This window comes from Podarcis tiliguerta, assembly GCF_965153285.1.
Source record: "Podarcis tiliguerta genome assembly, chromosome: 3".
NCBI lineage: Eukaryota > Metazoa > Chordata > Lepidosauria > Squamata > Lacertidae > Podarcis > Podarcis tiliguerta.
The window spans coordinates 112,824,680-112,838,783 of NC_139536.1; the positions used below are offsets into that span (position 1 = coordinate 112,824,680).

At 43.0% G+C, this 14,104-nt stretch overlaps 1 protein-coding gene and 1 long non-coding RNA gene across 2 annotated transcripts in view; one reads left to right on the top strand and one right to left on the bottom strand.

Moving 5' to 3' along the window:
* Window positions 1-14,104, bottom strand: part of LOC310675257 — a 105,020-nt gene that overhangs the window by 32,826 nt on the left and 58,090 nt on the right. The gene's annotated exons all lie outside the window — the stretch shown is intronic.
* Window positions 11,403-11,834, top strand: LOC310675235 (large ribosomal subunit protein eL42-like). The gene has a single exon (XM_083435517.1). It carries the CDS (start codon window positions 11,440-11,442, stop codon window positions 11,758-11,760), a length of 321 nt encoding a protein of 106 aa, XP_083291643.1. The 5' UTR covers window positions 11,403-11,439; the 3' UTR covers window positions 11,761-11,834.

A 14,104-nucleotide genomic window follows, 5' to 3' on the forward strand; every position in this document is an offset into this window, starting at 1 on the left:
TTCTGGCCAGGGGACCTTGTCATTATATGTGCTAAAAAACTTTCTCTTGCTTCATTATATAAGGGGCAGTGCAAGATATAATGCATAAGGTCCTCTACTTCAGGACATCCCCTAATGCAAACATGTTCGTTTGTTGGTATGATTCTGTGTACATTGTGGCAGCCTTTGGCTATGTGCAATAAAACTGACTGACTATCCTGTATAATACAGCCTTGGCAAGTAGCTTCAGGAAAGTTGATGAAATCCCAGTCCAATAAAGCCATAGGAGTTTTGCCATAGTTGTCTGTTTTCCCAAACACATTTGCTTGGAATTTACCATATTTTTCGCTCTATAAGCTGCACCAGACCATAAGACGCAAGTAGTTTTTGGAGGAGGAAAACAAGAAAAAATATATTCGCACAGCGAAAGCAGGGAATCCCTCTTGCTGTTCTGGCTTCTGGGATAGCTGCGCAGCCTGCATTCGCTCCATAAGACGCACACACATTTCCCCTTACTTTTTAGGAGGGGAAAAGTGAGTCTTATAGAGCAAAAAATACGGTAGCTCCAAATTTATGGTCAAGTCTTGCATAAAGGAGTTGGAAAAAGTTGCAGCTGTTGAAATTCCCTTTACTAACACAACTATTACAGGCAAAGCTTCCCTCTGTTGCTTCCCAGTCTCTTCCCAGTCTCTTTCATCGTCCATTCTCCTTTCATCCTGTTCCCAGGGCTACTACCTGAAACCTCTTAGACGCAAGTACACTTAAACATGAGCTACAATTTGATCTGACTTTCAATCTGTGTTAAAGGCATCTCCCCAATTCATGGGGAGAATACAGTGGTACCTCGCAAGACGAATGCCTCGGAAGACAAAAAACTTGCAAGACGAAAGAGTTTTTCGTTTTCTGAGTTGCTTCGCAAGACGGATTTCCCTATGGGCTTGCTTCGCAAGACAAAACATCTTGCGCCTTTTTTTTAAAACCGCCAATGCATTCCTATGGGAAACCATCAATACACAGTGGTGCTTCGCAAGACGAAAAAATTCACAAGACGAAAAAACTCGCAGAACGAATTAATTTCGTCTTGCGAGGCACCACTGTAGTTATCATATTCTGGGTCTACGAGGATTTTCAGCCAGGTAAACATAACACATTTTTCCTAGTGCTCAGTCTTATCGCTTTAACTGATTTCCAGCTGGAAGATGTAGCACACAAAATTCCAGAAATTACGCAACACTGGAGGGAAAGAAACACACTGTTGTACATAACATCTTAAAGCGGGATTACAGCATAATCTAATATTTTCTCAGGGCTGTATAACATATATCAAGTATCACAGGAAATTGTGTGGTTACAATGGATGTTTCATCAAAGGAGTGTGGAATCTTTGCTAGGCTGTAGCCAATGTTCAGCACTTTTAAATCCCATTGATTTGAGTGGATATGCAGATGAAATCAATGAGACTCAGCTTCGCTTGGCTTTTGCCCACAAAAACCCTACTTGATTTCAAATATTAATAAAGCAACCAGATTGAAGTGTTCCTGGCACAGAAGAGCTGTGATATGCAGATGGTCCTTTAAACTTCATTTTGAATTTGGTAAGTGCTAAAATGCCCTATTGGGTAAGCAAAGCCCCATTTCTTTATTTTTTGTTCAGCACTTTCCATACAATATTAATAAAGCAAAACACACTGAAAACAACTGTTTAAACAAACATATTCCGAGGAGGATTTTTCCTTCTACTTTAATGGTTTGCCCTATACCAACAGGAGGAGACATTTGTTGGCAAAATGATTAATTTTTACAAGCAGGGGTTTATATTAGAAACATTGGCATTAGCTTTGCTGCAATAAAAAGCGAAATTGATATTTTGGGGCACCGGCTTCCTTCTGATCGCTTTAAAACACGAGCGCAAAGTGTTACTTAGTCGGCTTTGGTGAAAAATGAGACATCTGGTCAGATCACGTTAACTCACAAGAGGAAGCCCTCTTAACAACGCAATCCTGTGAACGTCTACTCAGAGGAAATCTCCACTGAGTTCAGCTGAACTTATTCTCTGGTCGTGTGTATTAGATTGCAGCCTCAGCCGGCGCAACTGGGGATCAAAACACGAGAATACGAAATAAGGACCAAATGCCTTTTTTAAAAAAGGAGCTCTGCAGAAGGACTACAGGCAGACTTCCTTCTCGTGAGAAATGGCACATTATAGTGGGTGCATATCTCCTCTTTACGTACCCTGAATAATGAGGCCAATTGGGATAACTCGCATATTCAGGCTTGAGTCAACAGGGTGGAACTTGCATCCGAATAAATAGGCATAGGATTGAGATAGAAGGGCTTTGGCCTGGCTAGGCTGGCCAGTTTCAGAAGAGGATATAATTAATATGATTTAATTTCTATACTGCCCTTCATCACAGGGCACTTTGCAATATAAAAGCACAAAAGTACATAACATAGTAACAAACAAACAAAAATACCACATACAGAGTTTATAAGGCCACAGATTGTTGGATTAGCCAAAGGCCAAGGAGAAAAGAAACATGTTCTCACCTGGCACCTAAAGATATATAATGACGGTGCCAAGTGAGCCTCACTGGGGAGAACATTCAACAAATTGGGAGCCACTGGAGAAAAGGCCCTGTTCTTTTGTTGCCACCATCCAGACCTCTCACAGAGAAGGCATGTGAAGAAGCGCCTCAGATGGTGATCACAGGGTCTGGGTAGGATTAAGGCATTATGTAGGGTTGCCGTATTTCAAACAGTGGAAATCCAGGCTGTTTTTTTACTTTTGCCCAAATTTCTTGAGCTTTTTGGGCAAAATCCCCCTCCCCCCCAAAAAAAGTTTCTGAGCTATTTTTATGGGGAAACAGCACTTCTGACATGGGCTGCCATATGTCCAGATTTCCACAGACATTTTTTACCGATTTCTGCCTTGACACTGCTGCCGACTGCAGTATTCTGGATATGTCCGGACGTATAGCAACTCTAGCTTTATGGGTCAAAACCAGCACTTTGAATTGGGCCCAGAAGCTAGATGGCAGTCTGTGCAGTTGGGCCAGGATTGGGGTTATATGCTCAAACTGTCTTGCCCTGTTGACAACCTGACTGCTGAAGTTCCCAAAGGATAGGGCTCCTTCCCATGCCAGTGTGGTGTAGTGGTTAAGAGCGGTAGTCTCGTAATCTGGGGAACCGGGTTCGCGTCTCCGCTCCTCCACATGCAGCTGCTGGGTGACCTTGGGCTAGTCACACTTCTTTGAAGTCTCTCAGCCTCACTCACCTCACAGAGTGTTTGTTGTGGCGGAGGAAGGGAAAGGAGAATGTTAGCTGCTTTGAGACTCCTTAAAGGGAATGAAAGGCGGGATATCAAATCCAAACTCTTCTTCTTCTTCTTCTTCAAGGTTATGTAGAATAAAAACAATCAGTGTATGTTTCGTACTCCCCTCCTCCCTTCCCTCCATTGTCAGCTAGACTGGTCAGATGCTCATGCTTGTCCTGCAAGCTACACCTGGTGAAACCCAATCTTCTGCACAACTATTAAAGGTGCCGGAGCCCTGTTTTCCTTTGCCCCTGGCCTCCTGTTGGCTGGCCCAGCACATGATGTAGAGATACTGAATAAATAGCTATTGTAACCTTGTTGTTGTTGCTGTTTAGTCGTTTAGTCGTGTCCGACTCTTCGTGACCCCATGGACCAGAGCACGCCAGGCACTCTTGTCTTCCACTGCCTCCTGCAGTTTGGTCAAACTCATGTTTTTAGCTTTGAGAACACTGTCCAACCATCTTGTCCTCTGTCGTCCCCTTCTCCTTGTGCCCTCCATCTTTCCCAACATCAGGGTCTTTTCCAGGGAGTCTTCTCTTCTCATGAGGTGGCCAAAGTATTGGAGCCTCAGCTTCAGGATCTGTCCTTCCAGTGAGCACTCAGGGCTGATTTCCTTAAGAATGGAATTGTAACCTAACACAGACCAATTTGCAATCCTTAACTACAACCATCTCCTAAACTTGTCAAGATGGGCATCCTTGTAGTTGTAATTATTAACCTCATTGGGATGTAAATATTAACTCCATTGGGATGCATGCACTCACTTACATGCATACACACACAGCACTTGTGGTTGTTTGTGGTGCAGCATTAGCGATTCGCCCTTTTTCTTTTCTTTTTACTTTGAATATAATTTTTATTATTTTCTTTTTGAAAAGCATAAAATATACCAGCATTACAGTAACAAATCAAATACTTTTGCTCCGCTGAGCTCGTGACTTCTCTCCATCCTTTTAACTGTTTTTATTATTATTTCCAAGTAGATTGTATGCGCACTTTAACTGTCAGTTTCTGTCTATCTACACAGTGGATGCTCAGGTTGTGAACGTGATCCGTGTGGGAGGCCCGTTCGCAACCCGCAGCATTCACAACCCACAGTGCCGCATCTGCACACGTGTGGGTTGCTATTTGGTGTCTCTGAACATGCGTGAGCGCCGAAACCTGGAAGTAACCCGTTCCAGTACTTCCGGGTTTGGCGCGGTGCGCAACCCAAAAACGCACAATCTGAAGCGTCTGTAACCTGAGGTATGACTGTATATTTAAAATCCTCTCTTCTCCATGGTCAGATACTATTTTTACATTTCATTGCACAATTTATTTCAGTCCTGCTAGTGTCTTCACATTTGTTACAATGATCATTCAAAGACCCAATAAATTTACTCCAGTCTCTTTGAAATTTCTGGTCGCCTTGCTTCCAGATCCTAACAGCTTGGCCAACTCCACATGGTCCATCATCTTCGTCCTCCACTCCTCAATCGTTGGTAATTCCTGTAGTTTCCACCTTTGGGCTAATAAAGTTCTTGTCGCTGTTGTGGCATACATGAATAATCTTCGATCTACTTTTGCAATTTCTTCTCCCATCAAGCCAAGCAAAAATGCTTCTGATTTTTCAGGGAAAGTATATTTAAACATCTTTTTTAATTCATTGTAGATCAATTCCCAAAATGCTTTTACCTCATCACAAGTTCACCACATATGGTAAAAATCTCCCATCTTTTTCATTACACTTCCAACAGTAATTTACTGCATGCATGGCCTTAAAAGAAAACGTAATGAAAATGATGTATAGGTGGTACTTGACCCCAGTGAAACTGGCCAAAATGTATAGGATGAAAAATAAATTATGGTGATTCGCCCTTTTTCATCTCTCTATTTATCTGATGGCCGCTGTTGAACATTTCAGCAGCGCTGAAAAGTAGTTCTTGCTTATGCCTTCAGTTGTAACAGGGTGCTGCTTCACAGAGCATTTTCTTCGAGGGAAGGGAGAACAGGGTGGAAGTCGAATCCTGGGCAGTGGGTGTTGGGGTGGTAGTGGAGGGATGCTGAAGAACAGGAGTGTTTGTGAGCCACTTGGCTGAGCTTGCCTGCTGCTCTCAGATGCAGGGGAAGACACTCTTCAGGCAGCAGTGTGTTGCGAATTTCATTCCTCCTCTCCAGATACAGGATTGTTTTATCACAGGGGTTGGCAACCTAAGGCCCAATCGCCTTCTCAATCCGACCCACGGATGGTCCGGGAATCAGCGTGTTTTTACATGAGTAGAATGTGTGCTTTTATTTAAAATGCATCTCTGGGTTATTTGTGGGGCCTGCCTGGTGTTTTCACATGAGTAGAATGTGTGCTTTGATTTAAAATGCATCTCTGGGTTATTTGTGGGGCATAGGAATTCATTCATTTATTTCCCCCCTTCAAAATATATTCCGGCCCCCCACAAGGTCTGAGGGACGGTGGACCAGCCCATGGCTGAAAAAGGTTGCTGACCCCTGTTTTATCACATGTCTGTGTGTTTACATTCCAGCACTGATTGTTGGAGCCTTGTGAGTGGAAGTTCCGTTCTGTATTGCTTTTGCTATTCTCCGAGGCAGAAAGGAGGAGAGGAGCCATATTTTCTTTGTTCTGTTACGTTAGACTTTATACATAATAAATTAGGCTTAGATGTCACACCTCAAGGCTCAGCTTCCGTTTGGACTCTGCTGGTGTCGTGTGCTCATGTCCTTGGATATGGGTCACATCAGTGCGATGGGACACAGGAATGATGAATCATCCAAGCAGCGTTGCGTTGGGGGAGAGGCATTGGCACCGTTTCCCAACACAGTGTTGTGGTAATATTCACCCAGCAGTCCACTTATGGCATGAAATGGAATGGGCACCATCTTGTCCTCTGCCTCAGGCATCAAAATGTTTTAGGCCAGCAGTGTTCAGCTCTTGCCTTGTTGTTGTTGTTGTTGTTGTTTAGTCATTTAGTCGTGTCCGACTCTTCATGACCCCATGGACCAGAGCACGCCAGGCACTCCTGTCTTCCACTGCCTCCCGCAGTTTGGGCAAACTCATGCTGGTAGCTTCGAGAACACTATCCAACCATCTCGTCCTCTGTCGTCCTCTTCTCCTTGTGCCCTCCATCTTTCCCAACATCAGGGTCTTTTCCAGGGAGTCTTCTCTTCTCATGAGGTGCCCAAAGTATTGGAGCCTCAGCTCCAGGATCTGTCCTTCCAGTGAGCACTCAGGGCTGATTTCCTTAAGAATGGATACGTTTGATCTTCTTGCAGTCCATGGGACTCTCAAGAGTCTCCTCCAGCACTAGAATTCAAAAGCATCAATTCTTCGGCAATCAGCCTTCTTTATGGCCCAGCTCTCACTTCCATACATCACTACTGGGAAAACCATAGCTTTAACTATATGGACCTTTGTTGGCAAGGTGATGTCTCTGCTTTTTAAGATTCTGTTTAGGTTTGTCATTGCTTTTCTCCCAAGAAAGCTCTTGCCTTAGGTGTGTCCCAATTGCTGGATAGTCGTGGTCAGCCTCTCTTTGAGCAGATGAGTACTTTCCTTCTGTTTGGGGGGGTATTTTGGGGTTTGTTTTTTTAAAGAAATCTCTTTTGTCCCATCCCCCCACTAATTTGCTTTCAAAAATGGGGGGGGGGGGAGAGAGAGAGGTAGGACTTGCCTACACAATTCTGAAGTGTTCTGTATAACAGTGCAACCAGTGTGCACTTTTTCCTTGTCTCTCATCCGATTACAACAAGAGCGTATTGTAATGTATGCCTTCCATAGACTTCAATAACACAGTTCAGGGAAAATGACAGGTCAGCAGGCCTTGTTTCAAGTTTATGAACTGACAGGCCACTTTCAATGACAAAAAGAAAATGTAACCTAGGCCTGTTTAAAAGCAGCGATTGTCAGATCACATGTTCAGTATGTCATGCGAAACACACTTCATTAAGGACCGAATTACTTGACTTGTAACATGAGCTAAATTAAAGTCAATGTCAGACTGCATAAATCACACATTTAAATGTATTGCTTAAGTGCACTGAAACAGTCATCGTCGCCCTTCACCCCACAAGTAACCCAAAAATCTGGGCTTCATTTTTTCTTAGTCGCAAAGATGACAGATATAGAGACTATTCCCCACTACACCCCTTTGTTAGGACGCATAATCTTGCTGTCAAAAACTATTGAAATTTGAACAGCAACAGTCTACTGCCACCAACAATAAAGCAAATGTACCCCATAGTAGGCTGACAATTTACAGAGGGACTTATATAGGGAACATAAAGAACAGCCATCATGTGACAGGGCAGCCAAACCCAAATTTGGTTTTATTGCAGCTTAAGTTCAAATAAGATCCCAATTTCTTATAATAAACATTGATCCTGTTGATTAATATTGTAGTAAAATGCACTCTAGATATCACAGGTCAAGTGTGGTGTGTTCTTGAGAATGAGTCATAAGCTTTAGCTGGAAGAGTTTGTTGCTGATACATGTTGGAAGGTGAGAACTTATTCCTCCACTTTTGTGGCAACCTGTAATTCTCCTCTGGCCCCAATTCAGAGGGCTGATAACCTTTCAACTCTCCGTCTGCTTAAAGTGTTATTAGGCCTAGGTAAAGGGACCCCTGACCGTTAGGTCCAGTCACAGACGACTCTGGGGTTGCAGCGCTCATCTTGCTTTACTGGCCAAGGAAGCCGGCGTTTGTCTGCAGACAGCTTCTGGGTCATGTGGCCAGCATGACTAAGCCGCTTCTGGCAAACCAGAGCAGCGCGCCTCATTGCAGGGATTCGAACCGCCAACCTTCTGATCGGCAAGCCCTAGGCTCACTGGTTTAGGCGTAGGACCATGCATTTGCAGAAACTGGTGTGGGCCCCAATCCAGAGTGGGAGCCTGCTCCAGAATAGAGCTCCTGCACTCTCCCTCCCCTTCCAAGAAATGAAAATGGACAGTATAGTCATGTCATTTTAACAGGGCGAGTAATGTGGTCAGTGTAGCTCAGACCTTACGCCAGCCCATCATTCCTGGCAAGGGGGAGAACAACACAGCTTCTCCTGCTGCCACTCCCACCATTCAGTGTCCCATTATCTCCGACCTTCTGTTTGTGTGTGTATCTTTTTTTCCATATAGAAAGTTACTACGTTTGTTACTTTTTTCCAATAATGGTTATCTCTGACTTTCTGTGGACAGTGGAAGGGGTGCCATTTTGTCCTCTCAACAGTCACCCAGAATGCAATGCCCAAGAAATATGCTTGGTTCTCACTGGATTTCCCTCCCCCCTTCCTTTCTTTTTTGGATGGGGGGTGGCTGACACTCAGGTGCCCGCATAGGGTTTGTTCTATTTCCCCCCACACACACACACTTCTACAAATCTCCGATATCCCTGAGCCTATTGATGGCACCTCCTTATATGTGTGTGCTGTCATTTTGTCTTATGAAGCAATGGAAAGAATAGAAACAAAAATAGACGATATTGTTAATAATTAGATAGGTATGCCTTTATAAAAGATTAATCAAGATGGATTTGAACTGTTTATCTATTGGCTGCGTATATATTTAAATATCAGATTCCTTTGACTCATTTATACTTTTGTGAATCACAAGCAGCTTTGCTGTAATGAGAGAAATGGCCCTGATTTTTAAGAAGGCCTGAAGTTGCTTACAGGAACATTGAAACTAGAAACTCTTCATTGATTTTATTTCTGCTGTTCATGAAATATATCAGCTGCAACTCTAAATTCTTTTACAGTCCGATTCTAAACTTATTAACTTGGAAATAAGTCCCATTGATTTAACTAGAATGTACCTCTGAGCAAGTCTGCGTAGAATGTCAGCCTTAATTGGGAGTTTCTCTTAACTAATGAGTAAGAGTGTTGAGGACTGCAGGCTTATCTTTCTTCCCTCCCCTGAAGAATGAAAAAAATAACAAGGAATGATTATTTTTAGCTGGATTGTTCCTGTGTTTTATCTTTAAATGGGTGCATGAAGTCAAGTGATGGAGAGGGTTTTTCCTCTGCTGTCTGCCATCTGGGTTATGTCTGGTCAGCGTCGTCATGGAGGGGAGGAGGGCGATATGTGGAAAGAAATGGAATCTGGCAAGGAAAAGAAAGAGAAGCTCAAAAGTTAGGGTGAAAAAAGGCCAAAGTAACTTTGTTACTTAGACTGCAATCCGGTGGTCCCTGAGACGCCTTTCCAGGGACTGTTGGATTGCTGTCTAAGTAAGGAGGCTGGTCCATCACAGCAAATGGAGAGATGTCCCACCAACCGCAGTCTTCCCTCAACCTTCACCAGATGAGGCTCCACCTGAGAACAGGGTTGTTGAATGGGCATTTATTGGGTAGTGCCTGGGCTATCATCACAGATTATGAGCATGAGTTATTTAGTGCAGGATCTCTGCCCATTGCAGATCTCTCTTGTTGTTGTTGTTTAGTCGTTCAGTCGTGTCCGACTCTTCGTGACCCCATGGACCAGAGCACGCCAGGCACTCCTGTCTTCCACAGCCTCCCGCAGTTTGGTCAAACTCATGCTGGTAGCCTCAAGAACACTATCCAACCATCTCATCCTCTGTTGTCCCCTTCTCCTTGTGCCCTCCATCTTTCCCAACATCAGGGTCTTTTCCTTGGGAGTCTTCTCATGAGGTAGCCAAAGTATTGGAGCCTCAGCTTCACGATCTGTCCTTCCAGTGAGCATTCAGGGCTGATTTCCTTCACAATCGATAGGTTTGATCTTCTTGCAGTCCATGGGACTCTCAAGAGTCTCCTCCAGCACCATAATTCAAAAGCATCAATTCTTCGGCCATCAGCCTTCTTTATGGTCCAGTTCTCACTTCCATACATCACTACTGGGGAAAGCATAGCTTTAACTATACGGACCTTTGTTGGCAAGGTGATGTCTCTGCTTTTTAAGATGCTGTCTAGGTTTGTCATTGCTTTTCTCCCAAGAAGCAGGCGTCTTTTAATTTCATGGCTGCTATCACCATCTACAGTGATCATGGAGCCCAAGAAAGTAAAATCTCTCACTGCCTCCATTTCTTTGCCTTCTATTTGCCAGGAGGTGATGGGACCAGTGGCCATGGAGAAATAATATCCAAAGCTGCAAGTTGTACTCTGAAGTCAGCCCCTCTCTGTTTTATGGGATCTCCTCTGTAGTAAGCAGGTTTAGGATTCCGGCTTTAGCATCGCATTGAGAATGCACTCCTGTGCAGGCTTGCTTGGGAGTAAGCCTCCATTCTACTTAAACCTGCAAAGGATCACGCTGCATGCCTAAAATGTAGCAGGGACTTAATTGGTTTGGTTTGCAGGATTCCCCCACAATAGACCATTCCTAACAATATTCAATAGTCAGGGGATACAGAGTGTGTTTAATAGGAGAATGTTCATAGCACTTGAAGGGTTTGAATGTTTTATTCACCGTGCAGAAAAATTCCCTTTGAATAGTTTTACAGGGATTTTTATGGAGCAATTACAAAGCAAGCTTCTTGATTAAATATACAAATTCATGTGAAGATTCAGAATGAAACAGTTAATGAGAGCCAGGATTATAGTTCTGCCTCTTAACACCTTTGAGTCTGGTATCACTAATTAACACAACATCATTTCTCTGCTACTGAAATACAACCATTCCCCACCCCCACCCCTCTCTCTACGCCAGAGAAGTCGAAGAGGCAGTTGTACAGATGACTGGCAAAAACCATCAGCACATAATGTGAATAACACACAAGCATATTGAGCTATGGCGCCCAAATTAAAACCTACACTCTCCAGAAAGGAATTCTTAATATCAGAGAGATTTACAATTCTTGGTCCTTTTCCAAAGGATCTTCTGATGCACTGAAAGATGATTGTATCAGGGTTAATCCAGCTGCCAGTCGAATTGCATGTATCTTCCAGTCATCTGTGGCTTAAATCAGCAGCATATGACATTTGTCATGTTCCCACATGCTGCATGCATAACCTGGGTCCTTCTGTTGTAGAAGATAATTCACACCAATGGTATGGAGAAGGGAACTTTACTGTTGGAAACAAGAGCTGATTCCATGACAGCATGCAAGAAGAAAAGAAAGTTTGTTATAGTATCACGTTGGTGGCTAAGATGACATTTCCTAACTCAACATTTTCCCCACAGGTTTCTTTCTCTGTGGAGGCAACGTTGATGCTGGCAAGATGGTGAACGTCCCCAAAACCCGCAGGACTTACTGCAAAAAGTGTGGGAAGCACCAGCCCCACAAAGTAAACCAGTACAAGAAGGGCAAGGAGTCTTTGCATGCTCAGGGAAAGCGGCGATATGATCGCAGGCAGAGTAGCTATGGTGGCCAAACAAAGCCCATCTTCCGCAAAAAGGCAAAGACCACAAAGAAGATCGTGCTGAGACTGGAATGTGTGGAGCCCAACTGCAGGTCAAAGAGGATGCTGGCCATTAAGAGGTGCAAGCACTTCGAGTTGGGAGGAGACAAGAAGAGAAAGAGCCAGGTTATCCAGTTCTAGGCTGCTGTGGAACCCATTGTTGGTTGGTGTATGAAATGTAATAAAAATCCTATTGGATCACCCTAAAAAAAAAATTCCCCACAGAAAACATATTGCAACCAAGAGTGGTCAAGAAATCCTCTAGAACGACTCCTCTTTGCCTTATTTTTTTTACTACAGAAAGCTGAAGAGAAATACATTCCCGCTTAATATTTCCTGTCATATTTTCAATCTCGCTCTCATAGAGCAGAGCTCTCTTTTACTTATATTCTTGTTGCTCATTTACGACTTTTTGCATTTTTATTATTATTTATTTGCATATTCAATGAATAGAAGCTCTACTGCATAACAACTGAAGGGTTCGTCTTTGTAGAGTATGTCATGCTTGTGTTTTCCATATTTCACCAAAGTGTATTTTTTGCTTTATCCATTTTAGTGCAATCTTTAACAGGTACGCACACTTTATGAGAGGAAGAAGGAAGGAAAGAAAGAAGGAAAGGAGAAGGATCAGTTGCGCAAAGTCTTTTAGGGTTCATGCTTTAATATCTTTTTAACCAGTTGTGAATGTTAACAAACATCTTAATTAATAAACAAGCAGTTGTTATGGAAATATGTCTTCACATTTGGTCCAGAACCAAAGAGGACATTATTCAGTGGCTTTCGACATGACTTTCTTTTCTTTTCTTTTATCAATAACTAGTCTGGACAACTCTTCAATTTTTGAAACTTTTTGGAGCAGTTGTGTTTTGGGGATTATGGCCTTTTCGTAGCCAGTGAAATACACCTGTAAAAGGAACAATTATAAACCTAGGGCTGCCATATGTCCAGTAGGCAGTGCTTTGTTCTGGATCTTAGGCAAGTCAATTGAAAAATCACATTCTTTTGGCATTCGTTTAAATAGCTCAACAACTTTTGGGGCAACCTTAGTCAACCACCAGTATAAAGTCTGCAGGACAAGTGAGCAGTTCAAACAGCAAAAACTTTGAAGCATTTTATGTTTGCTTATATCAATTTTAATCCGTCACATTATATCCTTTTATATCTGTATTGCAGGTTTGGGAAGGACATCAATGCATGTTTTCTTCTCTTCCAGCTGCTAAGAAAGGAAGAAGATGCAACATGACTGGGCACCTGGCAACTGTGTTCAGTACAGAATCCGTTGCCTTTCCAGGTTTGGTAAAGAGGCCTGCCTTTTCTTCAGCTGAGCAAGGACACCAAACCAAAGCAATGGTAAAGCACTAGGATTACGTATTGCTGGAAATTTTGCTATCCCTTAGCAGATGCCATATACATCAAAACCCTTAAGATGAGCTAAGACAGACTTTGTTTATATTATTTAAAGCATGTATAGCTTGCCAAGGTAGCTAATAGTCTAAAAACAGTAGGTGTTAAATACTTTTTTAAAAAGAAAATAAAGAAAATTATTGAAGTCAGAGTTAAATGCCCAGAAGCAGCAGAACGAAACATACATTCCACAGCAATAAAGAAAAAGAGGGGGGGAAACCCTTAAATTCTATGATTCTATGACAATAGGGGTAGACTATAATTCCCATCAGCCTCAGCCAGCTGCAGGGAAATTGTGGTCCAAAATTCTGGAGGGCATCATGTTGGCTACCCCGACTTAAAATAGTGGTAATATAGAAACACCAACCGATCAAACTTCACTGTTAAAATGTCTCTAAAAGATAAGGAGGAAGGTTGGTAATGAAATCCCTTTGCCACATGGCACAAAACCATGAAAGAGATGGCAAGTTCCCTGAGGATGGAATTCCAGAGCCTTGGCATCGCTCCCAGCTTCATTTCAACACTGCCTCTAGCTTTCTCAATTCATGTCCAACAGCCGAATATAATAGGTGTGGCCAAAGAGAGGCAGCTCTAGGCAACGTGAAGAGCGTAGAGAAGGTGTTTGGGGCACTAGTGATGAGATGGTGCAATGAGGGGCACAACAGCAGGCTCAGCTAGGTCAGGCCCAGGATCTATTTAACAATCCTAAAATGTTTCAGGAAGTGATTTGGAGTGCAGGCAGTGGGTTGTGAAGATTTCACACACAGCTCATAGATGCAAAGCCTTAAGTCTTCTCTGTCCTAGGTTGTTCTGTAAGTCCCTAGACGTGTCTTTGAAAAATGACTATCCTCATCACTATTACCAGCACAGATTCTTCTAAGGGAGTTTCGGCTTAGGGAGCTGGGCATGTTTAGCCTGGAGAAGAGGAGGTTAAGGGGTGATATGATAGCCATGTTCAAATATATAAAAGGATGTCATATAGAGGAGGGAGAAAGGTTGTTTTCTGCTGCTCCAGAGAAGCGGACACGGAGCAATGGATCCAAACTACAAGAAAGAAGATTCCACCTAAACATTAGGAAGA

Bases quoted from the DNA above. Each gene is read 5' to 3' on its own strand.
- LOC310675235 (XM_083435517.1), top strand. From the start codon at position 11,440: ATGGTGAACGTCCCCAAAACCCGCAGGACTTACTGCAAAAAGTGTGGG.